This window comes from Palaemon carinicauda, chromosome 6 (assembly GCF_036898095.1).
Source record: "Palaemon carinicauda isolate YSFRI2023 chromosome 6, ASM3689809v2, whole genome shotgun sequence".
NCBI lineage: Eukaryota > Metazoa > Arthropoda > Malacostraca > Decapoda > Palaemonidae > Palaemon > Palaemon carinicauda.
The window spans coordinates 139,285,047-139,312,916 of NC_090730.1; the positions used below are offsets into that span (position 1 = coordinate 139,285,047).

General features: G+C 36.8%; 1 protein-coding gene across 1 annotated transcript in view; it reads left to right on the top strand.

The window, feature by feature from the left end:
- The first annotated feature begins 959 nt into the window (after window positions 1-959).
- LOC137643260 (cylicin-2-like) overlaps window positions 960-27,870 on the top strand; it is a 49,333-nt gene continuing 22,422 nt past the window's right edge. The window contains exons 1-3 of the mRNA XM_068376101.1: window positions 960-1,519; window positions 2,165-2,331; window positions 2,815-3,582. Of these exons, the coding sequence (XP_068232202.1) occupies window positions 960-1,519; window positions 2,165-2,331; window positions 2,815-3,582 (1,495 nt within the window). The remainder of the gene's footprint in view (window positions 1,520-2,164; window positions 2,332-2,814; window positions 3,583-27,870) is intronic.

Genomic DNA, 27,870 nt, shown 5'->3' on the forward strand with positions numbered 1-27,870 from the left:
CTTCTCACCCTATTAACTCTCTTCCTTTCGTTACTATTCCTGATCCTTCTACGTTCCCTCATATTCCTTCTCACCCTATTAACTCTCTTCCTTTCCTTATTATTTCTGATCCTTCTCTTTTCCCTCATATTCCTTCTCAACCTACTAAATCTCTTCCTTTCCTTACTATTTCTGATTCTTCTCCTTTCCCTCATATTCCTTCTCACCATATTAACTCTCTTCCTTTCCTTAATATTCCTGATCCTTCTACTTTCCATCATATTCCTTCTCACCCTACTAACTCTCTTCCTTTCCTTACTATTTCTGATTCTTCTCATTTCCATCATATTCCTTCTCACCCTATTAACTCTCTTCCTTTCCTTAATATTCCTGATCCTTCTACTTTCCCTCATATTCCTTCTCACCCTACTAACTCTCTTCCTTTCCTTAATATTCCTGATCCTTTTACTATCCATCATATTCCTTCTCACCCTACTAACTCTATTCCTTTCCTTAATATTCCTGATCTTTCTACTTTCCGTCATATTCCTTCTCACCCTACTAACTCTCTTCCTTTCCTTAATATTCCTGATCCTTTTACTATCCATCATATTCCTTCTCACCCTACTAACTCTATTCCTTTCCTTAATATTCCTGATCTTTCTACTTTCCGTCATATTCCTTCTCACCATAATAATTCTCTTCCTTTCCTTAATATTCCTGATCCTTTCACTATCCATCATATTCCTTCTCACCCTACTAACTCTCTTCCTTTCCTTAATATTCCTGATCTTTCTACTTTCCGTCATATTCCTTCTCACCATAATAATTCTCTTCCTTTCCTTAATATTCATGATCCTTCTTCTCTTAACCTTTGTCTTTTGACGACAGAGTTTCTTCCTGACCCTTCCCTGGGTCACAGAGAATTTAATATTCAATCCCCCTGTGATGTTCAAAAGTTGAATGATCAGAGGGGAAAGATGGAGGAAAATACTCAAATATATTATAATAAACCCTTCCATAAACCAATGAGGGCTTATATGGATGAACTCCACCCTGATGAACAAATGCAGACTGTTGAGTTACGAGGAAGGTTTCGACCAAAGGACATACTGGAAATGAAAAATAGTGAAACAATTATTGAACGAAGATTGAGGAGGAGAGAACCCTATACTCGTACGAGGAACCGGTATAGATTGCCAAGGCCTAGGACACTCACTCCCCGTTTTATTTTAGACTATTGGGCGAACATTTCCCCTCTGAAAGATATTCCCAAGGTTGATATTTATGCGCCTCGGGAAGTTCCGACTTGGTTAAAAGAGAAGAGGAGAAGGTTCAAAAAGCAAGTGAATCAAACTCCACCCTTCCAAGAAACAAAGAGGGATCATATAGATAAACACCCCCGTGATGAACAAATGCAGACTGTCGAGTTACGAGAAAGGTTTCGACCAAAGGACATATTGGAAATGAAAACTAAAAGTGAAACAATTATTGAACGAAGATTGAGGAGGAGAGAACCCTATACTCGTCCGAAGAACCGGTATAGATTGCCAAGGCCTAGGACACTCACTCCCCGTTTTATTTTAGACCATTGGGCGAACATTTCCCCTCTGAAAGATATTCCCAAAGTTGATATTTATGCGCCTCCGGAAGTTCCGACTTGGTTAAAAGAGAAGAGGAGAAGGTTGTGGGAGCAAGTGAATCAAATTCCACCCTTCCAAGAACCAAAGAGTGATCACATGGATAAACACCACCCTGATACTCAAAAACCAAAAGAGGGGCATAAACAACCCCAAATATCTGGTAGGCATAAACAACCCCAAATATCTGGTAGGCATAAACAACCCCAAATATCTGGTAGGCATAAACAACCCCAAATATCTGGTAGGTATAAACAACCCCAAATATCTGGTAGGCATAAACAACCCCAAATATCTGGTAGGCATAAACAACCCCAAATATCTGGTAGGTATAAACAACCCCAAATATCTGGTAGGCATAAACAACCCCAAATATCTGGTAGGCATAAACAACCCCAAATATCTGGTAGGTATAAACAACCCCAAATATCTGGTAGGCATAAACAACCCCAAATATCTGGTAGGCATAAACAACCCCAAATATCTGGTAGGTATAAACAACCCCAAATATCTGGTAGGTATAAACAATCCCAAATATCTGGTAGGTATAAACAGCCCCAAAAACTACATAGGTTTAAAACGCCCCAAAAGGAAGAGCCAGTGGGTAAACACAAAAAAGAAGAGCCAGTGGGTAAACGCAAAAACGAAGAGCCAGTGGTTATTCGCAAAAAAGAAGAGCCAGTGGCTAAACGTAAAAAAGAAGAGCCAGTGGGTAAACACAAAAAAGAAGAGCCAGTGGGTAAACACAAAAAAGAAGAGCCAGTGGGTAAACACAAAAAAGAAGAGCCAGTGGGTAAACACAAAAAAGAAGAGCCAGTGGGTAAACGCAAAAAAGAAGAGCCAGTGGGTAAACACAAAAAAGAAGAGCCAGTGGGTAAACACAAAAAAGAAGAGCCAGTGGGTAAACGCAAAAAAGAAGAGCCAGTGGGTAAACACAAAAAAGAAGAGCCAGTGGGTAAACACAAAAAAGAAGAGCCAGTGGGTAAACACAAAAAAGAAGAGCCAGTGGGTAAACACAAAAAAGAAGAGCCAGTGGGTAAACGCAAAAAAGAAGATTCAGTGGCTAAACGCAAAAAAGAAGAGCCAGTGGGTAAACACAAAAAAAAGCCTCCTCCTAAAGGTAAACAGAAAATACCCAGAGTGCCAAAGATAAGGCCAAAAAAGGGGAAAGGTAAGAATGTAAATGCCAAAACAGGAAAAGGAAAAAAATCAAGAAAAGATAATAAAAAAGATAAGCGAGACAAAAGAGGTGAGCAAGATAAAAAAGCTCAGAAGGAGGAGAAAAAAGTTCAGAAACGTGACAAAAAGGAAGATAAAAAAGAGGGAAAACTTGACAAAAAGGAAGAGAAAAAAGAGGGAAAGCATGGCAAAAAGGAAGAGAAAAAAGAGGGAAAACGTGACAAAAAGGAACGAAAACGTGACGACAAGGATGCAAAAAAGGAAGAAAAGGAGTTAAGAAAGAAATCCAAAAAAGAAAGAAAATCTAGAGAGAAAAAGAGTAAGAAAGATAGAGAGAAAAAGAGCAAGAAAAGTAGAGAGAAAAAGAGCAAGAAAAGTAGAGATAAAAATGGAGATGGCAAAAGTGGGGGATTTTTTGACAAGTGCAAATGTCGTGGGAGTGGATCAAATAGTGGATGTTGTAAGCAAGTTGCTGCAGTGTGTGGATGTCAAGCGCTCTGTGGAAGTGGATCTGACGGCTGTAAGTGGTGTGGAAGTGATGGTTTTAAGTGTGGTGGATCTGACGGCTGTAAGTGGTGTGGAAGTGATGGTTTTAAGTGTGGTGGATCTGACGGCTGTAAGTGGTGTGGAAGTGATGGTTTTAAGTGCGGTGGATCTGACGGTTGTAAGTGGTGTGGAAGTGATGGTTTTAAGTGCGGTGGATCTGATGGTTGTAAGTGGTGTGGAAGTGATGGTTTTAAGTGCGGTGGATCTGATGGTTGTAAGTGCTGGGGATCTGACGGTTGTAAGTGCTGCGGAAGTAATGGTTGTGGAGATATGTGTGGAGATGGCTGTGGAGATGGTTGTGGAGATATGTGTGGAGATGGTTGTGGAGATATGTGTGGAGATGGTTGTGGAGATATGTGTGGAGATGGCTGTGGAGATGGTTGTGGAGATATGTGTGGAGATGGCTGTGGAGATGGTTGTGGAGATATGTGTGGAGATGGTTGTGGAGATGGTTGTGGAGATATGTGTGGAGATGGTTGTGGAGATATGTGTGGAGATGGCTGTGGAGATATGTGTGGAGATGGTTGTGGAGATATGTGTGGAGATGGTTGTGGAGATATGTGTGGAGATGGCTGTGGAGATATGTGTGGAGATGGTTGTGGAGATATGTGTGGAGATGGCTGTGGAGATATGTGTGGAGATGGTTGTGGAGATATGTGTGGAGATGGTTGTGGAGATATGTGTGGAGATTGTGATATGCAAGATATGTGTGGAGATTGTGACATAGGAGATATGTGTGGAGATTGTGACATAGGAGATATGTGTGGAGATTGTGATTTAGATGACTGTTGTGGAGATTGTAGTTGTAGTTGTGATTGTTCTTGTGATATGTGTAGTGACCTTTGTTTCTGTTGTTAAGCAGTTAATTAAAACAAGGGAATATAAGGAATATAAAAAAACTAAAATAAACAAAGAAATCTAAAAAAGCGCAAAAATATAAAAAAGATACTATAAAACAGAAAAAACTAAAAAGAATGAAAAAAAACTTTAAAAAATTAAATAAAAAAAAAAAATCACAATGTTCAGAAGGCTCAAAGTAGAGAACCAAGTACATGTATACAAAAGGTCCAATAACTATCTAAATTCTTTCAGATCTACGAATTGGTATCATCTGTTCCTTGATAAAGATTCACCTGTACTGGATATTTATCATGTGAATGAAAGGTCCAATAACTGGATACATTTTTCCAGATCTAGGATTTGGTGTCTTCTGTTCCTTGATAAACATTCACCTGTACTGGATATTTATCATGTGAATGAAAGGTCCAATAACTGGATACATTTTTCCAGATCTTGGATTTGGTGTCTTCTGTTCCTTGATAAAGATTCACCTGTACTGGATATTTATCATGTGAATGAAAGGTCCAATAACTGGATACATTATTCCAGATCTAGGAATTGGTATCTTCTGTTCCTTGATAAAGATTCACTTGTACTGGATCTTTGTCATGTGAATGAAAGGTCCAATAACTGGATGTATTCTTTCAGATCTAGGAATTGGTATCTTCTGTTCCTTAATAAAGATTCACTTGTACTGGATCTTTGTCATGTGAATGAAAGGTCCAATAACTGGATATATTCTTCCAGATCTAAGATTTGGTATCTTCTGTTCCTTGATAAAGATTCACTTGTACTGGATCTTTGTCATGTGAATGGAAGGTCCAATAACTGGATACATTATTCCAGATCTAGGAATTGGTGTCTTCTGTTCCTTGATAAAGATTCACTTGTACTGGATATTTATCATGTGAATGAAAGGTCCAATAACTGGATATATTCTTCCAGATCTAGGAATTGGTATCTTCTGTTCCTTGATAAAGATTCACTTGTACTGGATCTTTGTCATGTGAATGGAAGGTCCAATAACTGGATACATTATTCCAGATCTAGGAATTGGTATCTTCTGTTCCTTGATAAAGATTCACCTGTACTGGATATTTATTATGTGAATGAAAGGTCCAATAACTGGATATATTGTTTCAGATCTAGGAATTGGTAACTTCTGTTCCTTGCTAAAGATTCACTTGTACTGGATCTTTGTCATGTGAATGAAAGGTCCAATAACTGGATATATTCTTCCAGATCTAGGATTTGGTACCTTCTGTTCCTTGTTAAAGATTCACTTGTACTGGATCTTTGTCATGTGAATGGAAGGTCCAATAACTGGATACATTATTCCAGATCTAGGAATTGGTGTCTTCTGTTCCTTGATAAAGATTCACTTGTACTGGATATTTATCATGTGAATGAAAGGTCCAATAACTGGATACATTCTTTAAGATCTAGGAATTGGTATCTTCTGTTCCTTGATAAAGATTCACTTGTACTGGATCTTTGTCATGTGAATGGAAGGTCCAATAACTGGATATATTCTATCAGATCTAGGAATTGGTATCTTCTGTTCTTTGATAAAGATTCACTTGTACTGGATCTTTGTCGTGTGAATGAAAGGTCCAATAACTGGATACATTCTTCCAGATCTAGGATCAGGTATATTCTGTTCCTTGATAAAGATTCACTTGTACTGGATCTTTGTCGTGTGAATGGAAGGTCGAATAACTGGATACATTATTCCAGATCTAGGATTTGGTATCTTCTGTTCCTTGATAAAGATTCACTTGTACTGGATCTTTGTCGTGTGAATGAAAGGTCCAATAACTGGTATATTCTTTCAGATCTAAGAATTGGTATCTTCTGTTCCTTGATAAAGATTCACTTGTACTGGATCTTTGTCGTGTGAATGAAAGGTCCAATAACTGGATATATTCTTTCAGATCTAGGATTTGGTATCTTCTGTTCCTTGATAAAAATTCACTTGTACTGGATCTTTGTCATGTGAATGAAAGGTCCAATAACTGGATACATTCTTCCAGATCTAAGATTTGGTATCTTCTGTTCCTTGATAAAGATTCACTTGTACTGGATCTTTGTCATGTGAATGGAAGGCCCAATAACTGGATACATTATTCAAGATCTAGGAATTGGTGTCTTCTGTTCCTTGATAAAGATTCACCTGTACTGGATATTTATCATGTGAATGAAAGGTCCAATAACTAGATATATTCTTCCAGATCTAGGAATTGGTATCTTCTGTTCCTTGATAAAGATTCACTTGTACTGGATCTTTGTCGTGTGAATGGAAAGTCCAATAACTGGATACATTCTTCTAGATCTAGGATTTGGTATCTTCTGTTGCTTGATGAAGATTCACTTGTACTGGATCTTTGTCATGTGAATGGAAGGTTCAATAACTGCATACATTATTCCAGATCTAGGATTTGGTATCTTCTGTTCCTTGATAAAGATTCACTTGTACTGGATCTTTGTCATGTGAATGGAAGGTCCAAAAACTGGATACATTATTCCAGATCTAGGATTTGGTATCTTCTGTTCCTTGATAAAGATTCTCTTGTACTGGATCTTTGTCATGTGAATGAAAGGTCCAATAACTGGATATATTCTTCCAGATCTAGGATTTGGTGTCTTCTGTTCCTTGATAAAGATTCACTTGTACTGGATCTTTGTCATGTGAATGGAAAGTCCAATAACTGGATACATTATTCCAGATCTAGGATTTGGTATCTTCTGTTCCTTGATAAAGATTCACTTGTACTGGATCTTTGTCATGTGAATGAAAGGTCCAATAACTGCATACAAAATTCGAGATCTCGGATTTGGTATCTTCTGTTCCTTGATAAAGATTCACTTGTACTGGATCTTTGTCATGTGAATGGAAGGTCCAATAACTAGATACATTCTTCCAGATCTAGGATTTGGTATCTTCTGTTCCTTGATAAAGATTCACTTGTACTGGATCTTTGTCATGTGAATGAAAGGTCCAATAACTGGATACATTATTCCAGATCTAGGATTTGGTATATTCTGTTCCTTGATAAAGATTCACTTGTACTGGATCTTTGTCATGTGAATGAAAGGTCCAATAACTGGATATATTCTTTCAGATCTAGGAATTGGTATCTTCTGTTCCTTGATAAAGATTCACCTGTACTGGATATTTATTATGTGAATGAAAGGTCCAATAACTAGATACATTCTTCCAGATCTAGGATTTGGTATCTTCTGTTCCTTGATAAAGATTCACTTGTACTGGATCTTTGTCATGTGAATGACAGGTCCAATAACTGGATATATTCTTTCATATCTAGGAATTGGTATCCTCTGTTCCTTGATAAAGATTCACTTGTACTGGATCTTTGTCATGTGAATGAAAGGTCCAATAACTGGATACATTCTTCCAGATCTAGGATTTGGTATCTTCTGTTCCTTGATAAAGATTCATTTGTACTGGATCTTTGTCATGTGAATGAAAGGTCCAATAACTGGATACATTCTTCCAGATCTAGGATTTGGTATCTTCTGTTCCTTGATAAAGATTCACCTGTACTGGATCTTTGTCATGTGAATGAAAGGTCCAATAACTGGACACATTCTTCCAGATCTAGGAATTGGTGTCTTCTGTTCCTTGATGAAGATTTACTTGTACTGGATCTTTGTCATGTGAATGGAAGGTCCAATAACTGGATACATTATTCCAGATCTAGGAATTGGTGTCTTCTGTTCCTTGATAAAGATTCACCTGTACTGGATATTTATCATGTGAATGAAAGGTCCAATAACTGGATATATTCTTTCAGATCTAGGAATTGGTATCATCTGTTCCTTGATAAATATTCACTTGTACTGGATCTTTGTCATGTGAATGGAAGGTCCAATAACTGGATACATTATTCCAGATCTAGAAATTGGTGTCTTCTGTTCCTTGATAAAGATTCACCTGTACTGGATATTTATCATGTGAATGAAAGGTCCAATAACTAGATACATTCTTCCAGATCTAGGATTTGGTATCTTCTATTCCTTGATAAGGAATCACTTGTACTGGATCTTTGTCATGTGAATGAAAGGTCTAATAACTGGATGTATTCTTTCAGATCTAGGAATTGGTGTCTTCTGTTCCTTGAAAAAGATTCACCTGTACTGGATATTTATCATGTGAATGAAAGGTCCAATAACTGGATATATTTGTTCAGATCTAGGAATTGGTATCATTTGTTTTTTGATAAAGTTTCACTTGTACTGGATATTTATCATGTGAATGGAAGGTCCAATAACTGGATACATTCTTTCAGATCTAGGAATTGGTATCATCTGTTCCTTGATAAAGATTCACTTGTACTGGATCTTTGTCATGTGAATGGAAGGTCCAATAACTCGATACATTCTTCCAGATCTAGGATTTGGTATCTTTTGTTCCTTGATAAAGATTCACTTGTACTGGATCTTTGTCATGTGAATGGAAGGTCCAATAACTGGATACATTCTTCCAGATCTAGGATTTGGTATCTTCTGTTCCTTGATAAAGATTCACTTGTACTGGATCTTTGTCATGTGAATGGAAGGTCAAATAACTGGATACATTCTTTCAGATCTAGGAATTGGTATCTTCTGTTCCTAGAAAAAGATTCACTTGTACTAGATCTTTGTCATATGAATGGAAGGTCCAATAACTGGATACATTATTCCAGATCTAGAAATTGGTGTCTTCTGTTCCTTGATAAAGATTCACCTGTACTGGATATCTATCATGTGAATGAGAGGTCCAATAACGGGATACATTATTCCAGATCTAGAAATTGGTATCTTCTGTTCCTTTATAAAGATTCACTTGTACTGGATCTTTGTCATGTGAATGAAATTTCCAAAAACTGGATACATTCTTTCAGATCTAGGAATTGGTATCTTCTGTTCTTTGATAAAGATTAACTTGTACTGGATATTTATCATGTGAATGAAAGGTCCAATAACTGGATATATTCTTTCAGATCTAGGATTTGGTGTCTTCTGTTCCTTGATAAAGATTCACCTGTACTGGATATTTATCATGTGAATGGAAGGTCAATAACTGGATATATTCTTTCAGATCTAGGATTTGGCATCTTCTGTTCCTTGATAAAGATTCACTTGTACTGGATCTTTGTCATGTGAATGGAAGGTCCAATAACTGGATATATTCTTCCTTATCTAGGATTTGGTATCTTCTGTTCCTTGATAAAGATTCACTTGTACTGGATCTTTGTCATGTGAATGAAAGGTCCAATAACTAGATACATTCTTCCAGATCTAGGATTTTGTATCTTCTGTTCCTTGATAAAGATTCACTTGCACTGGATCTTTGTCATGTGAATGAGAGGTCCAATAATTGGATACATTCTTCCAGATCTAGGATTTGGTATCTTCTGTTCCTTGATAAAGATTCACTTGTACTGGATCTTTGTCATGTGAATGAAAGGTCCAATAACTGGATACATTTTTCCCGATCTAGGATTTGGTATCTTCTGTTCCTTGATAAAGGATCACTTGTACTGGATCTTTGTCATGTGAATGGAAGGTCCAATAACTGGATACATTCTTCCAGATCTAGTGTTTAGTATCTTCTATTCCTTGATAAAGATTCACTTGTACTGGATATTTATCATGTGAATGAAAAGTCAAATAACTGGATACATTCTTCCAGATCTAGGGTTTGGTATTTTCTATTCCTTGATAAAGATTCACTTGTACTGGATATCTATCATGTGAATGAAAGGTCCAATAACTGGATACATTCTTCCAGAACTAGGGTTTGGTATCTTCAAATCCTTTATAAAGATTCACTTGTACTGGATATTTATCATGTGAATGAAAGGTCCAATAACTGGAGACATTCTTCCAGATCTAAGATTTGGTATCTTCTGTTCCTTGATAAAGATTCACTTGTACTGGATCTTTGTCATGTGAATGAAAGGTCCAATAACTAGATACATTCTTCCAGATGTAGGATTTGGTATCTTCTGTTCCTTGATAAAGATTCACTAGCACTGGATTTTTGTCATGTGAATGAAAGGTCCAATAACTGGATACATTCTTCCAGATCTGGGATTTGGTATTTTCTATTCCTTGATAAAGATTCACTTGTACTGGATATTTATAATGTGAATGGAAGGTCCAATAACTGGATATGTTCTTCCAGATCTAGGATTTGTTATCTTTTGTCCCTTGATAAAGATTCACTTGTACTGGATATTTATCATCTGAATGAAAGGTCCAATAACTGGATACATTCTTCCAGATCTAGGGTTTGTTATCTTCTATTCCTTGATAAAGATTCACTTGTACTGGATATTTATCATGTGAATGAAAGGTCCAATAACTGGACACATTTTTCGTGATCTAGGGTTTGGTATCTTCTATTCCTTGATAGAGATTCACTTGTACTGGATCTATGTCATGTGAATGAAAGGTCCAATAACTGGATATATTCTTCCAGATCTAGGGTTTGGTATCTTCTATTCCTTGATAAAGATTCACTTGTACTGGATCTTTGTCATGTGAATGAAAGGTCCAATAACTGGATACATTATTCCAGATCTAGAATTTGGTATTTTCTGTTCCTTGATAAAGATTCACTTGTACTGTATCTTTGTCATGTGAATGAAAGGTCAAATTGTGGAGGATTTATTTTTTGTTTTATTTTATTTTTGGTTTTGCCAAATCCTGAGAGAGAGAGAGAGAGAGAGAGAGAGAGAGAGAGAGAGAGAGAGAGAGAGAGAGAGAGAGAGAGATTTCATTTGCTTTAGTTTTGCTAGATCGCGCGAGATTGTGTGTGTTTGTGTGTGTGTTTGTGTGTGTTTGTTTGTGTTTGTGTGACTGCGGTGCGCGCCGAAGAGCAAGTGGTAGTTAGAGAATGATCGTTGGTGGTGAGAAAGACTGTTGGTACAAATGAGATTGTTTGTTTACATTTTTTAGTTAGGTTACGACAGTGGTGAATGTTTCGGAGCGAATGCTTTTTTTAGTTGACTGCAGCATAAGGCAGTTGTGTGAGAGCTGGATTACATTTATATTTTTCTGACCAGCGTGGAAGTGGTTTTTGATTTTCAAAGTAAGTACAGTTTTGTTTATCTTTGCTTGTCGTGATTGTGAATGATAGGAACAATTTATTATTTATCTTTGATTATAGTGCGATAGTTCAGTTAGCTAGAAGTGTTCGTAAGTGTTTTTCTTTTTTATTTTGGCAGGCTGCGATTCCTCCTTTGGAGTGACTAAATTTCTAGAAAGTGGATTACTGTTGATGACCTGGCCTGGAACTGATCATATTTAGACTGTGTTTTTTGGATTAACGATTGTCGATGACCTGGCCTGTTTACTTCGATTGCTGCTATTGATGATGATAATGATGATAAGGATGATGACGATGATGATTACGACCCCGATTAGGGAGGCAGTGGTGGCAACTTGCCATACAGTTTAACCTGTTAATCACAGATTGAGGGTTGTGCCGTGAAAGACAGTTCGGCAGTTTGTGAACGACTGTGTTGCAAATAATATATATGAACATACAAATTTTGGTGTTGAACTCGTAATATATGTGTTTTGTGTTTTCATGTTTGGGTTGCGGTTAGTTTTAAGTTTCGTTAGGATTTATTGGATTGCGGAAAGGTTTTTTTTGTTAATTATATATTTAGTTTAAAGTGTTAAATTTTGATTAGTTTAAAGTGTTAAGTTTTGATTGGTTTAAAGTATTTATTTTGAATGTGGATGGTTTATGAATTAGTTTAGTTTGTAAGAAATATAGTGTTAAGGATATGTTTTGTTTTGATTGTCGTCCTTTTGTCCAAGAGTCCCGCTGCTGATAACGTAAGGGGAAAGTTTGTTTTGTGGAGACCATTGTAAGTAAGAAAGATTCAAGGGTGTGGGGGTTGTTTTTGCAACATCCCGCCACATTATTTTGGCGCCCGAACAGGGACTGCCGAGGTGGGATAGGAAGCCGGACTGTTGGACGAAGGACAGAATTTAGATATAAGGTTGATGAAAAATGGAAGGTAAATTAAAGGCTTTGGAGGAGGAATTGCGGCTGAGTAAGGAGCGTGAGGAGAGGTTGCTAATAGAGAATGAGAGGTTGAACTGGGAGAATGCGGCGATGCAGAAGGAGCTTAGGGAGTTAAAGGGGACAGTAGAGAGAGTGGAAGAATGTGTTGAGATGAGGATGCGAGAGAATGAAGAACGAATAGAGAAACGAATGGAAGATATGATGGGGCAAGTCATGGGGATGATGAAAACTATAATGGGTGAAGGTGCAGTCGGAGGAGTGTCCTCAGCTTCGGGCAATGGGTTGGTATTGGAAGAGAAGGATAAGGTAGGTGATAATGGGAAAGGAAGTGATAGTGATAGTAGTGATGGTGATGTTGAAGATAAGGGAATTAGGCATAGTAAGGATGAACAGAAAGGTGAGAGGAAAGATGAAAGGAAAGGTAAAAGTGATGTGAAGAAAGGGAAGAAAAAGTATCAGGCGGATAGCAAGGACGATCGTGAATGGGTGAAAGTGGTAAGTAAGAAAAAGGGTAAGAAAGGAATGGTTAAGGATAGGAATTTAAGTGTGGAAGTGGATTCATTATATTCGAATGAGGAAGAAGGTAACAAGGGAGTAGACAGTGATGATAGCAGTGAGAATGAACGTGATGTGTGTAAGACTGTGTTTATGAGAGAGGTACCTCGGTGTGAAAGGTTCAATGAGCATAGCAGTAGGGATGTATATGATTTTTTCAAGGAGTATGAGAGGTATTGTCAGGATAAGTATGGTGATAGTAAAAGAGTTTGGGCTAGGGAGTTAGGAGAATATTTGACTGGGTATTTGTTGACGATGTATGGAGTGATAATGAGTGTAGGGGACGTTGATTATGAAAGTGTGAAAACGAGAATAATTGAGCAGGTAAAACGTATGAAAGGGAGTGTTAAGTATAAGCGTAAGAATGATTTTGATGAGGCAAGGATGAATGCAGGAGAAGCTATATCAATGTACGTATGTAGGTTGGAAACTTTAGCTAGGAAGAAGTATGGGGATGAAGGTATAAATGAGAATAAGGAGTTAATGAGGAAGTTTTTGGCTACTGTACCCGAGAATGTTGCTGAGTTTGTTAATTTGAAACGGAAGGAGAAAATGAGGTGGACGAAAGAAAGATTGACATGGGATGATATTTTAGAGATAGTTGAGGATTACGAGTTGGATAGGTGTATGAAAGAAAGTAAATCTGTGAGTGTAAGAACTGGAATGGAGGAAAGTGTGCCAGAATTTGTTAGTTTTAGAGATGCTGTTATGAGAGGACCGATGAGGGTAGCTGATAGTGTAGTAGATAGGAGTGTTAGGGCGAGTAATGTGGGAATACCTGTAAGGACAAATGAAGGGTTTAGGCAAGGGAATCAGGTTTGGAGGGATAGGAGTGCTAGTGCGCCGCAAGGTAGGTCAGGTAGTTGTATCCGTGAAGAGAAGTGTTATAGATGTGGGAAAGTAGGACATAAGAAGAATGAATGTAGATGGGCTCTAGGTGCTTGTTTTGGATGTGGTGAGGTAGGGCATAGAATTAGTGAGTGCAAGAAAGAGAAAGGGATAAAATGTTATCGGTGTGGTATGACTGGGCACATAGCGAGTGGATGTCGGAGTAATCGTACAAATGTGATTTGCGGTAATTGTGGTAAGGATGGGCATTATGCTAGAATGTGCAAGGAGCCACGGGGTAAGTGTACTGAATGTGGTGCAGATGGGCATGTAGCTAGGGTATGTAGGAAGAAGGGAGGAAATCAGCCAGGATGTTCGGGAAACTAGAGTGTAAGAGGGTTCAGCTGGGTGAGTCCTCGAGTGTGTGCGGAGTGAATGTGATGCATGTTCGTGAAGGTTTACTACATGAAGACGTGATGGGCGAAAGAGCTTATGACTGCATGAGTGCAAAAGTAAATTTTAATGGAATAGAGCTAGTTGGTCTGATTGATACTGGTTGTGGTGTCAATTTAATGTTTAGGAATGCATACGATAAGGTAAGGGATGTGTGTGAATTTAGGGGGTGTAAAGGTGAAGTGAAAGGGATCGGTAATTTAAGTATGTCTGTGCAAGGAAAGTTACGAGAAAATGTTATGATTGGGGGGCTGATGATGGAAGATAATGATTTTTATGTGGTTGAGGGAGTAAATGACAAATACGATGTGTTGTTAGGTTATAACTTCTTGAAAAAATGCGGTATGATTGTACATCCTAGTGTAAATATGATAGAGATGAAAGTTAAGGGTAAATTTTGTGGGGAATTATATTTGAATGAAGATGGTAGTGTATGTACGAAGGTATGGAAAGGTGTGCCGTTAATAGCAAAAGAAGGTGTTAAATTGTCTAAAGATGCGAGTGAGGTTGTTAGTGTAAAAGTTGCATGGCCGAATAGTCTGGGAATTGCCAATAGTGACAATTGTGAATATGTAGTGGAAGGTTCGGAAGCAAGTAATTTGGTGAAAGCAAGTGTGCATGTGTATGATGGTATTTTGAATTTGCAGGAGCCGAAGGTGTATGTGAGCTTGTTGCCGACTGTAAGGAGGAAGAGAATACGGGGTATACGTGAGGGTGATTGCATGGGATGTATGTATACGTTGGTCAATGTAGAGGATGAAAGGTATGTTAAATTGAGACGGGTTATGACGGGTAAGATGAAGCCGGATGACGATTGGGACTATGAAAGTTTGAAAGAAAGAATTAATGTAGATGAGAATATAAGTGAGGGGGAAAGGGAACAATTGTATAGGATGTTATGGGATAGACGGAGAGTTTTGAGTCGCGGTGACGAGGATTGTGGGGGATCAAAGCTGCCTGAATTTAAGATAGTTCTTAGTAATGATACCCCCATATATCAGCGTCCCCGACATTTTTCTCCGCCTATTGCCAGAGAAATAGAAGAGCAGTGCCAGGAGTTAGAGCAAATGGGTGTAATAGAAAGGAGTGAGAGTGCCTGGAATAGCCCTATTGTACCTGTAAGAAAGCCGGATGGAAGTTTACGGATGTGTATTGATTATAGGAAGGTGAATGAAGTAACTGTTAAAGAACGTTTTCCGATGAATGTAGTGTCTGACTGTGTGTATAAGATGCATGGTATGAAAGTTTTTACAAAGTTAGATTTAGTTAGGGGCTATTACCAGATGCCTCTGGCAGAGGGGAGCAGGCCCATTACGGCATTTTCAAGTAGAAGTTGTCATTTTCAGTTTAAAAGATTAAGTTTTGGCCTTGCTAATGCGCCTGCTGCCTTCCAGAGGGCGATGAATGTAGTTTTGGCTGGGTTTGATAGACAGAAGGTGACTGTTTTTATTGATGATATTTTGATTGCTAGTGAGACAGTTGAGGAACACATGCAGTTGCTTGAAGCAGTATTAGAACGGTTGATAGAAGTTGGGGTGAAAGTTAAGCTTGAAAAGTGTACATGGTTGGCCGGGGAGGTGGAATTTCTTGGGCATGTGGTGAGTGAATCGGGTATAAGGAAGAGTGAAAAGTTTGTGAGTAAGGTGAGAGAGTTTCCACGTCCTCATACGGTGCGTGAGTTGAGAGGGTTTCTTGGGTTAATTGAATTTGGTCGGAAGTTTGTAAGAGATTGTTCGGGAATAGGGAAGCCTTTGAATGAGTGGACAGGTAAGAGAAATAGTACGAGACTGAAATGGGATGAGCGTATGATTGAAGCATTTGAAAACTTGGAAGAAGAGGCTGCGAGAGACGTCACTTTGGCTTTTCCCGATTATAGTGAACATGCGAGTATGCTAGAGTTATATACGGATGCTAGTGGGATTAGTATGGGCGGTTGCTTGGTTCAAATGCAAAGAATAAACGGAGATGAACAGTTGAGAGTGATAGCGTATGTAAGTAAAGCATTTAATAAGGCTGAGCGAAAGTATTCCACGATTGAAAGGGAGTTGGCTGCAATAGGGTTTTGCGTGAAAGCGTTGAAGGTATTTTTGTATGGTGTGAAATTTATTGTGCGTACTGACCATCAGCCCCTAGATTATCTTGTACTGAATATTTATCATGCGAATAAAAGGTCCAATAACTGGATACATTCTTCCAGATCTAGGGTTTGGTATCTTCTGTTCCTTGATAAAGATTCACTTGTACTGGATATTTATCATGTGAATGAAAGGTCCAATAACTGGATACATTCTTCCAGATCTAAGGTTTGGTATCTTCTGTTCCTTGATAAAGATTCACTTGTACTTGATCTTTGTCATGTGAATGAAAGGTCCAATAGCTGGATATATTCTTCAAGATCTAGGATTTGATGTCTTCTGTTCCTTGATAAAGATTCACTTGTACTGGATCTTTGTCATGTGAATGAAAGATCCAATAGCTGGATATATTCTTCCAGATCTAGGATTTAGTATCTTCTGTTCCTTGATAAAGATTCACCTGTACTGGATCTTTGTCATGTGAATGAAAGGTCCAATAACTAGATACATTCTTCCATATCTAGGATTTGGTATCTCCTGTTCCTTGATAAAGATTCACTTGTACTGGATCTTTGTCATGTGAATGAAAGGTCCAATAACTGGATATATTCTTCCAGATCTAGAATTTGGTATCTTCTGTTCCTTGATAAAGATTCACTTGTACTGGATATTTATCAGGTGAATGAAAGGTCCAATAACTGGATACATTCTTCCAGATCTAGGATTTGGTATCTTCTATTCCTTGATGAAGATGCACTTGTACTGGATATTTATCATGTGAATGAAAGGTCCAATAACTGGATACTTTTTCCCAGATCTAGGATTTGGTATCTTCTATTCCTTGATAAAGATTCAGTTGTACTGGATATTTACCATGTGAATGAAAGGTCCAATAACTGGATACATTCTTCCAGATCTAGGGTTTGGTATCTTCTGTTCCTTGATAAAGATTCACTTGTACTGGATATTTATCATGTGAATGAAAGGTCCAATAACTGGATACATTTTTCGAGATCTAGTGTTTAGTATCTTCTATTCCTTGATAAAGATTCACTTGTACTGGATCTTTGTCCTGTGAATGAAAGGTCCAATAACTGGATACATTCTTCCAGATCTAGGGTTCGGTATCTTCTGTTCCTTGATAAAGATTCACTTGTACTGGATATTTATCAGGTGAATGAAAGGTCCAATAACTGGATACATTCTTCCAGATCTAGGATTTGGTATCTTCTATTCCTTGATGAAGATGCACTTGTACTGGATATTTATCATGTGAATGAAAGGTCCAATAACTGGATACTTTTTCCCAGATCTAGGATTTGGTATCTTCTATTCCTTGATAAAGATTCAGTTGTACTGGATATTTATCATGTGAATGAAAGGTCCAATAACTGGATACATTCTTCCAGATCTAGGGTTTGGTATCTTCTGTTCCTTGATAAAGATTCACTTGTACTGGATATTTATCCTGTTAATGAAAGGTCCAATAACTGGATACATTCTTCAAAATCTAGGGTTTGGTATCTTCTAATCATTGATAAAGATTCACTTGTACTGGATATTTATCATGTGAATGAAAGGTCCAATAACTGGATACATTCTTCCAGATCTAGGATTTGGTATCTTCTGTTCCTTGATAAATATTCACTTGTACTGGAACTTTGTCATGTGAATTTAAGGTCCAATAACTAGATACATTCTTCCAGATCTAGGATTTGGTATCTTCTGTTCATTGATAAAGATTCACTTGTACTGGATCTTTGTTATGTGAATGAAAGGTCCAATAACTGGATACATTCTTCCAGATCTAGGGTTTGTTATCTTCTATTCCTTGATTAAGATTCACTTGTACTGGGTATTTATCATGTGAATGAAAGGTCCAATAACTGGATACATTCTTCCAGATCTAGGGTTTAGTATCTTCTATTCCTTGATAAAGATTCACTTGTACTGGATATTTATCATGTGAATGAAAGGTCCAATAACTGGATACATTCTTCTAGATCTAAGGTTTGATATTTTTTATTCCTTGATAAAGATTCACTTGTACTGGATATTTATCATGTGAATGAAAGGTCCAATAACTGGATAAATTCTTCCAGATCTAGGGTTTGGTATCTTCTATTCCTTGATAAAGATTCACTTGTACTGGATATTTATCATGTGAATGAAAGGTCCAATAACTGGGTACATTCTTCCAGATCTAGAATTTGGTATCTTCTGTTCCTTGATAAAGATTCACTTGTAGTGGATCTTTGTCATGTGAATGAAAGGTCCAATAACTAGATACATTCTTCCAGATCTAGGATTAGGTATCTTCTGTTCCTTGATAAAGATTCACCTGTACTGGATATTTATCATGTGAATGAAAAATCCAATAACTGGATCCATTATTCCAGATCTAGAAATTGGTATCTTCTGTTCCTTTATAAAGATTCACTTGTACTGGATCTTTGGCATGTGAATGAAAAATCCAATAACTGGATACATTATTCCAGATCTAGGAATTAGTATCTTCTGTTACTTGATAAAGATTCACTTGTACTGGATATTTATCATGTGAATGAAAGGTCCAATAACTGGACACATTTTTCGAGATCTAGTGTTTAGTATCTTCTATTCCTTGATAAAGATTCACTTGTACTGGATCTTTGTCCTGTGAATGAAAGGTCCAATAACTGGATACATTCTTCCAGATCTAGGGTTCGGTATCTTCTGTTCCTTGATAAAGATTCACTTGTACTGGATCTTTGTCATGTGAATGAAAGGTCCAATAACTAGATACATTCTTCCAGATCTAGGATTTGGTATCTTCTATTCCTTGATAAAGATTCACTTGTACTATATCTTTGTCATGTGAATGAAAAGTCCAATAACTAGATACATTCTTCCAGATCTAGGATTTGGTATCTTCTGTTCCTTGATAAAGATTCACTTGTACTGGATATTTATCATGTGAATGAAAGGTCCAATAACTGGACACATTTTTTGAGATCTAGTGTTTAGTATCTTCTATTCCTTGATAAAGATTCACTTGTACTGGATCTTTGTCCTGTGAATGAAAGGTCCAATAACTGGATACATTCTTCCAGATCTAGGGTTCGGTATCTTCTGTTCCTTGATAAAGATTCACTTGTACTGGATATTTATCATGTGAATGAAAGGTCCAATAACTGGATATATTCTTCCAGATCTAGGGTTTGGTATCTTCTATTCCTTGATAAAGATTCACTTTTACTGGATCTTTGTCATGTGAATGAAAGTTCCAATAACTGGATACATTATTCCAGATCTAGAATTTGGTATCTTCTGTTCCTTGATAAAGATTCACTTGTACGGTATCTTTGTCATGTGAATGAAAGGTCCAATAACTAGATACATTCTTCCAGATATAGGATTTGGAATCTTCTGATCCTTGATAAAGATTCACTTGTACTGAATCTTTGTCATGTGAATGGAAGGTCCAATAACTGGATACATTCTTCCAGATCTAAAATTTGGTATCTCCTGTTCCTTGATAAAGATTCAGTTGTACTGGATCTTTGTCATGTGAATGAAAGGTCCAATAGCTGGATACATTCTTCCAGATCTAGGATTTGGTGTCTTCTGTTCCTTGATAAAGATTCACTTGTACTGGATATTTATCATGTGAACGAAAGGTACAATAACTGGATACATTCTTCCAGATCTAGGGTTTGGTATCTTCTGTTCTTTGATAAAGATTCACCTGTACTGGATCTTTGTCATGTGAATGAAAGGTCCAATAGCTGGATACATTCTTCCAGATCTAGGATTTGGTGTCTTCTGTTCCTTGATAAAGATTCACTTGTAGTGGATATTTATCTTGTGAATGAAAGGTCCAATAGCTGGATACATTCTTCCCGATCTAGGATTTGGTATCTTCTTTTCACTTTTACTGGATCATTGTCATATGAAGGAAAGGTCCAATAGCTGGATACATTCTTCCAGATCTAGGATTTGGTACCTTCTGTTCCTTGTTAAAGATTCACTTGTACTGGATCTTTGTCGTGTGAATGAAAGGTCCAATAACTGGATACATTCTTCCAGATCTAGGATTTGGTATCTTTTGTTCCCTGATGAAGATTTACTTGTACTGGATCTTTGTCATGTGAATGAAAGGTTCAATAACTGGATACATTCTTCCAGATCTAGGGTTTTGTATCTTCTGTTCCTTGATAAAGATTCACTTGTACTGGATCTTTGTCATATGAAGGAAAGGTCCAATAGCTGTATACATTCTTCCAGATCTAGGATTTGGTACTTTCTGTTCCTTGTTAAAGATTCACTTGTACTGGATCTTTGTCGTGTGAATGAAAGGTCCAATAACTGGATACATTCTTCCAGATCTAGGATTTGGTATCTTTTGTTCCCTGATGAAGATTTACTTGTACTGGATCTTTGTCATGTGAATGAAAGGTTCAATAACTGGATACATTCTTCCAGATCTAGGGTTTTGTATCTTCTGTTCCTTGATAAAGATTCACTTGTACTGGATCTTTGTCATGTGAACGAAAGGTCCAATAGTTGGATACATTCTTCCAGATCTAGGATTTGGTGTCTTCTGTTGCTTGATAAAGATTCACTTGTACTGAATCTTTGTCATGTGAATGAAATGTTCAATAGCTGGATACATTCTTCCAGATCTAGGATTTGGTATATTCTGTTCCTTGATAAAGATTCACTTGTACTGGACATTTATCATGTGAATGAAAGGGCCAATAACTTTATATATTCTTCCAGATCTAGGGTTTGGTATCTTCTATTCCTTGATAAAGATTCACTTGTACTGGATCTTCGTCGTGTGAATGAAAGGTCCAATAACTGGATACATTATTTCAGATCTATAATTTGGTATCTTTTGTTCCTTGATAAAGATTCACTTGTACTGGATCTTTGTCATGTGAATGAAAGGTCCAATAACTAGATACATTCTTCCAGATCTAGGAATTGGTATATTCTGTTCCTTGATAAAGATTCACTTGTACTGAATGTTTGTCGTGTGAATGAAAGGTCCAATAACTGGATACATTCTTCCAGATCTAGGGTTCGGTATCTTCTGTTCCTTGATAAAGATTCACTTTTACTGGATATTTATCATGTGAATGAAAGGTCCAATAACTGGATATATTCTTCCAGATCTAGGGTTTGGTATCTTTTATTCCTTGATAAAGATTCACTTGTACTGGATCTTTGTCATGTGAATGAAAGGTCCAATAACTGGATACATTATTCCAGATCTATAATTTGGTATCTTCTGTTCCTTGATAAAGATTCACTTGTACTATATCTTTGTCATGTGAATGAAAAGTCCAATAACTAGATACATTCTTCCAGATCTAGGAATTGGTATCTTCTGTTCCTTGATAAAGATTCACTTGTACTGAATCTTTGTCATGTGAATGAAAGGTCCAATAACTGGATACATTCTTCCAGATCTAGAATTTGGTATCTTCTGTTCCTTGATAAAGATTCACTTGTACTGGATCTTTGTCATGTGAATGAAAGGTCCAATAGTTGGATACATTCTTCCAGATCTAGGATTTGGTGTCTTCTGTTCCTTGATAAAGATTCACTTGTACTGGATATTTATCATGTGAACGAAAGGTACAATAACTGGATACATTCTTACAGATCTAGGGTTTGGTATCTTCTGTTCCTTGATAAAGATTCACCTGTACTGTATCTTTGTCATGTGAATGGAAGGTCCAATAACTGGATACATTCTTCCAGATCTAGGATTTGATGTTTTCTGTTCCTTGATAAAGATTCACTTGTACTGGATATTTATCATGTGAATGAAAGGTCCAATAGCTGGATACATTCTTCCAGATCTAGGATTTGGTATCTTCTTTTCACTTTTACTGGATCTTTGTCATATGAAGGAAAGGTCCAATAGCTGGATACATTCTTCCAGATCTAGGATTTGGTACCTTCTGTTCCTTGTTAAAGATTCACTTGTACTGGATCTTTGTCGTGTGAATGAAAGGTCCAATAACTGGATACATTCTTCCAGAACTAGGATTTGGTATCTTTTGTTCCTTGATAAAGATTCACTTGCACTGGATCTTTGTCATGTGAATGAAAGGTTCAATAACTGGATACATTTTTCCAGATCTAGGGTTTTGTATCTTCTGTTCCTTGATAAAGATTCACTTGTACTGGATCTTTGTCATGTGAACGAAAGGTCCAATAGCTGGATACATTCTTCCAGATACAGGATTTGGTGTCTTTTGTTCCTTGATAAAGATTCACTTGTACTGAATCTTTGTCATGTGAATGAAAGGTTCAATAGTTGTATACATTCTCCCAGATCCAGGATTTGGTATCTTCTGTTCCTTGATAAAGATTCACCTGTACCGGATCTTTGTCATGTGAATGAAAGGTCCAATAGCTGCATACATTCTTCCAGATCTAGGATTTGATATCTTCTGTTCCTTGATAAGTATTCCCTTGTACTGGATCTTTGTCATTTAAATGGAAGGTGCAATAGGTGGATACATTCTTCCATATCTAGGATTTGGTATCTTCTGTTCCTTGATAAAGATTCACTTGTACTGGATCTTTGTCATGTGAATGAAAGGTCCAATAGCTGGATACATTCTTCCAGATCTAGGATTTGTTATCTTCTGTTCCTTGATAAAGATTCACCTCTACTGGATATTTATCATGTGAATGAAAGGTCCAATAACTGGATACATTCTTCCAGATCTAGGGTTTGGTATCTTCTGTTCCTTGATAAAGATTCACTTGTACTGGACCTTGTCATGTGAATGAAAGGTCCAATAGCTGGATACATTCTTCCAGATCTAGGGTTTGGTATCTTCTATTCATTGATAAAGATTAACTTGTACTGGATCTTTGTCATGTGAATGAAATGTCCAATAACTGGATACATTCTTCCAGATCTAGGAATTGGTATCTTCTGTTTCTTGATAAAGATTCACTTGTACTGGATATTTATCATGTGAATGAAATGTCCAGTTACTACATACATTCTTCCAGATCTAGGATTTGGTGTCTTCTGTTCCTTGATAAAGATTCACTTGTACTGGATATTCATCATGTGAATGAAAGGTCCAATAACTGGATACATTCTTCCAGCTCTAGCGTTTGAAATCTTCTGTTCCTTGATAAATATTCACTTGTACTGGATCTTTGTCATGTGAATGAAAGGTCCAATAACTGGATACATTATTCCAGATCTAGAATTTGGTATCTTCTGTTCCTTGATATAGATTCACTTGTACTGTATCTTTGTCATGTGAATGAAAGGTCCAATAACTAGATACATTCTTCCAGATATAGGATTTGGAATCTTCTGATCCTTGATAAAGATTCACTTGTACTGAATCTTTGTCATGTGAATGGAAGGTCCAATAACTGGATACATTCTTCCAGATCTAAAATTTGGTATCTCCTGTTCCTTGATAAAGTTTAACCTATACTGGATCTTTGTCATGTGAATGAAAGGTCCAATAGCTGGATACATTCTTCCAGATCTAGGATTTGGTATCTTCTGTTCCTTGATAAAGATTAACTTGTACTGAATATTTATCATGTGAATAAAAAGTCCAATAACTGGATACATTCTTCCAGATCTAGGGTTTGGTATCTTCTGTTCCTTGATAAAGATTCACTTGTACTGGATATTTATCATGTGAATGAAAGGTCCAATAACTGGATACATTCTTCCAGATCTAAGGTTTGGTATCTTCTGTTCCTTGATAAAGATTCACTTTTACTGGATCTTTGTCATGTGAATGAAAGGTCCAATAGCTGGATATATTCTTCAAGATCTACGATTTGGTGTCTTCTGTTCCTTGATAAAGATTCACTTGTACTGGATCTTTGTCATGTGAATGAAAGGTCCAATAGCTGGATATATTCTTCCAGATCTAGGATTTAGTATCCTCTGTTCCTTGATAAAGATTCACCTGTACTGGATCTTTGTCATGTGAATGAAAGGTCCAATAACTAGATACATTCTTCCATATCTAGGATTTGGTATCTCCTGTTCCTTGATAAAGATTCACTTGTACTGGATCTTTGTCATGTGAATGAAAGGTCCAATAACTGGATACATTCTTCCAGATCTAGAATTTGGTATCTTCTGTTCCTTGATAAAGATTCACTTGTATTGGATATTTATCAGGTGAATGAAAGGTCCAATAACTGGATACATTCTTCCAGATCTAGGATTTGGTATCTTTTATTCCTTGATAAAGATGCACTTGTACTGGATATTTATCATGTGAATGAAAAGTCCAATAACTGGATACATTTTCCCAGATCTAGGATTTGGTAATTTCTATTCCTTGATAAAGATTCAGTTGTACTGGATATTTATCATGTGAATGAAAGGTCCAATAACTGGATACATTCTTCCAGATCTAGGATTTGGTATCTTCTGTTCCTTGATAAAGATTCACTTGTACTGGATATTTATCATGTGAATGAAAGGTCCAATAACTGGATACATTCTTCCAAATCTAGGGTTTGGTATCTTTTAATCATTGATAAAGATTCACTTGTACTGAATATTTATCATGTGAATGAAAGGTCCAATAACTGAATATATTCTTCCAGATCTAGGGTTTGGTATCTTCTATTCCTTGATAAAGATTCACTTTTACTGGATCTTTGTCATGTGAATGAAAGGTCCAATAACTGGATACATTATTCCAGATCTAGAATTTGGTATCTTCTGTTCCTTGATATAGATTCACTTGTACTGTATCTTTGTCATATGAATGAAAGGTCCAATAACTAGATACATTCTTCCAGATATAGGATTTGGAATCTTCTGATCCTTGATAAAGATTCACTTGTACTGAATCTTTGTCATGTGAATGGAAGGTCCAATAACTGGATACATTCTTCCAGATCTAAAATTTGGTATCTCCTGTTCCTTGATAAAGATTCAGTTGTACTGGATCTTTGTCATGTGAATGAAAGGTCCAATAGCTGGATACATTCTTCCAGATCTAGGATTTGGTGTCTTCTGTTCCTTGATAAAGATTCACTGGTACTGGATATTTATCATGTGAACGAAAGGTACAATAACTGGATACATTCTTCCAGATCTAGGGTTTGGTATCTTCTGTTCCTTGATAAAGATTCACCTGTACTGGATCTTTGTCATGTGAATGAAAGGTCCAATAGCTGGATACATTCTTCCAGATCTAGGATTTGGTGTCTTCTGTTCCTTGATAAAGATTCACTTGTACTGGATATTTATCATGTGAATGAAAGGTCCAATAGCTGGATACATTCTTCCAGATCTAGGATTTGGTATCTTCTTTTCACTTTTACTGGATCTTTGTCATATGAAGGAAAGGTCCAATAGCTGGATACATTCTTCCAGATCTAGGATTTGGTACCTTCTGTTCCTTGTTAAAGATTCACTTGTACTGGATCTTTGTCGTGTGAATGAAAGGTCCAATAACTGGATACATTCTTCCAGATCTAGGATTTGGTATCTTTTTTTCCTTGATGAAGATTTACTTGTACTGGATCTTTGTCATGTGAATGAAAGGTTCAATAACTGGATACATTCTTCCAGATCTAGGGTTTTGTATCTTCTGTTCCTTGATAAAGATTCACTTGTACTGGATCTTTGTCATGTGAACGAAAGGTCCAATAGTTGGATACATTCTTCCAGATCTAGGATTTGGTGTCTTCTGTTGCTTGATAAAGATTCACTTGTACTGAATCTTTGTCATGTGAATGAAAGGTTCAATAGCTGGATACATTCTTCCAGATCTAGGATTTGGTATATTCTGTTCCTTGATAAAGATTCACTTGTACTGGACATTTATCATGTGAAGGAAAGGGCCAATAACTTTATATATTCTTCCAGATCTAGGGTTTTATTATCTTCTATTCCTTGTTAAAGATTCACTTGTACTGGATCTTCGTAGTGTGAATGATAGGTCCAATAACTGGATACATTATTCCAGATCTATAATTTGGTATCTTTTGTTCCTTGATAAAGATTCACTTGTACTGGATCTTTGTCATGTGAATGAAAGGTCAAATAACTAGATACATTCTTCCAGATCTAGGAATTGGTATATTCTGTTCCTTGATAAAGATTCACTTGTACTGAATCTTTGTCGTGTGAATGAAAGGTCCAATAACTGGATATATTCTTCCAGATCTAGGGTTCGGTATCTTCTGTTCCTTGATAAAGATTCACTTTTACTGGATATTTATCATGTGAATGAAAGGTCCAATAACTGGATATATTCTTCCAGATCTAGGGTTTGGTATCTTCTATTCCTTGATAAAGATTCACTTGTACTGGATCTTTGTCATGTGAATGAAAGGTCCAATAACTGGATACATTATTCCAGATCTATAATTTGGTATCTTCTGTTCCTTGATAAAGATTCACTTGTACTGTATCTTTGTCATGTGAATGAAAAGTCCAATAACTATATACATTCTTCTAGATCTAGGAATTGGTATCTTCTGTTCCTTGATAAAGATTCACTCGTACTGAATCTTTGTCATGTGAATGAAAGGTCCAATAACTTTATACATTCTTCCAGATCTAGAATTTGGTATCTTCTGTTCTTTGATAAAGATTCACTTGTACTGGATCTTTGTCATGTGAATGAAAGGTCCAATAGTTGGATACATTCTTCCAGATCTAGGATTTGGTGTCTTCTGTTCCTTGATAAAGATTCACTTGTACTGGATATTTATCATGTGAACGAAAGGTACAATAACTGGATACATTCTTCCAGATCTAGGGTTTGGTATCTTCTGTTCCTTGATAAAGATTCACCTGTACTGTATCTTTGTCATGTGAATGAAAGGTCCAATAACTGGATACATTCTTCCAGATCTAGAAATTGATGTTTTCTGTTCCTTGATAAAGATTCACTTGTACTGGATATTTATCATGTGAATGAAAGGTCCAATAGCTGGATACATTCTTCCAGATCTAGGATTTGGTATCTTCTTTTCACTTTTACTGGATCTTTGTCATATGAAGGACAGGTCCAATAGCTGGATACATTCTTCCAGATCTAGGATTTGGTACCTTCTGTTCCTTGTTAAAGATTCACTTGTACTGGATCTTTGTCGTGTGAATGAAAGGTCCAATAACTGGATACATTCTTCCAGATCTAGGATTTGGTATCTTTTGTTCCTTGATAAAGATTCACTTGTACTGGATCTTTGTCATGTGAATGAAAGGTTCAATAACTGGATACATTTTTCCAGATCTAGGGTTTTGTATCTCCTGTTCCTTGATAAAGATTCACTTGTACTGGATCTTTGTCATGTGAACGAAAGGTCCAATAGCTGGATACATTCTTCCAGATACAGGATTTGGTGTCTTCTGTTCCTTGATAAAGATTCACTTGTACTGAATCTTTGTCATGTGAATGAAAGGTTCAATAGTTGTATACATTTTCCCAGATCTAGGATTTGGTATCTTCTGTTCCTTGATAAAGATTCACCTGTACCGGATCTTTGTCATGTGAATGAAAGGTCCAATAGCTGCATATATTCTTCCAGATCTAGGATTTGATATCTTCTGTTCCTTGATAAGGATTCCCTTGTACTGGATCTTTGTCATTTAAATGGAAGGTCCAATAGGTGGATACATTCTTCCATATCTAGGATTTGGTATCTTCTGTTCCTTGATAAAGATTAACTTGTACTGGATCTTTGTCATGTGAATGAAAGGTCCAAT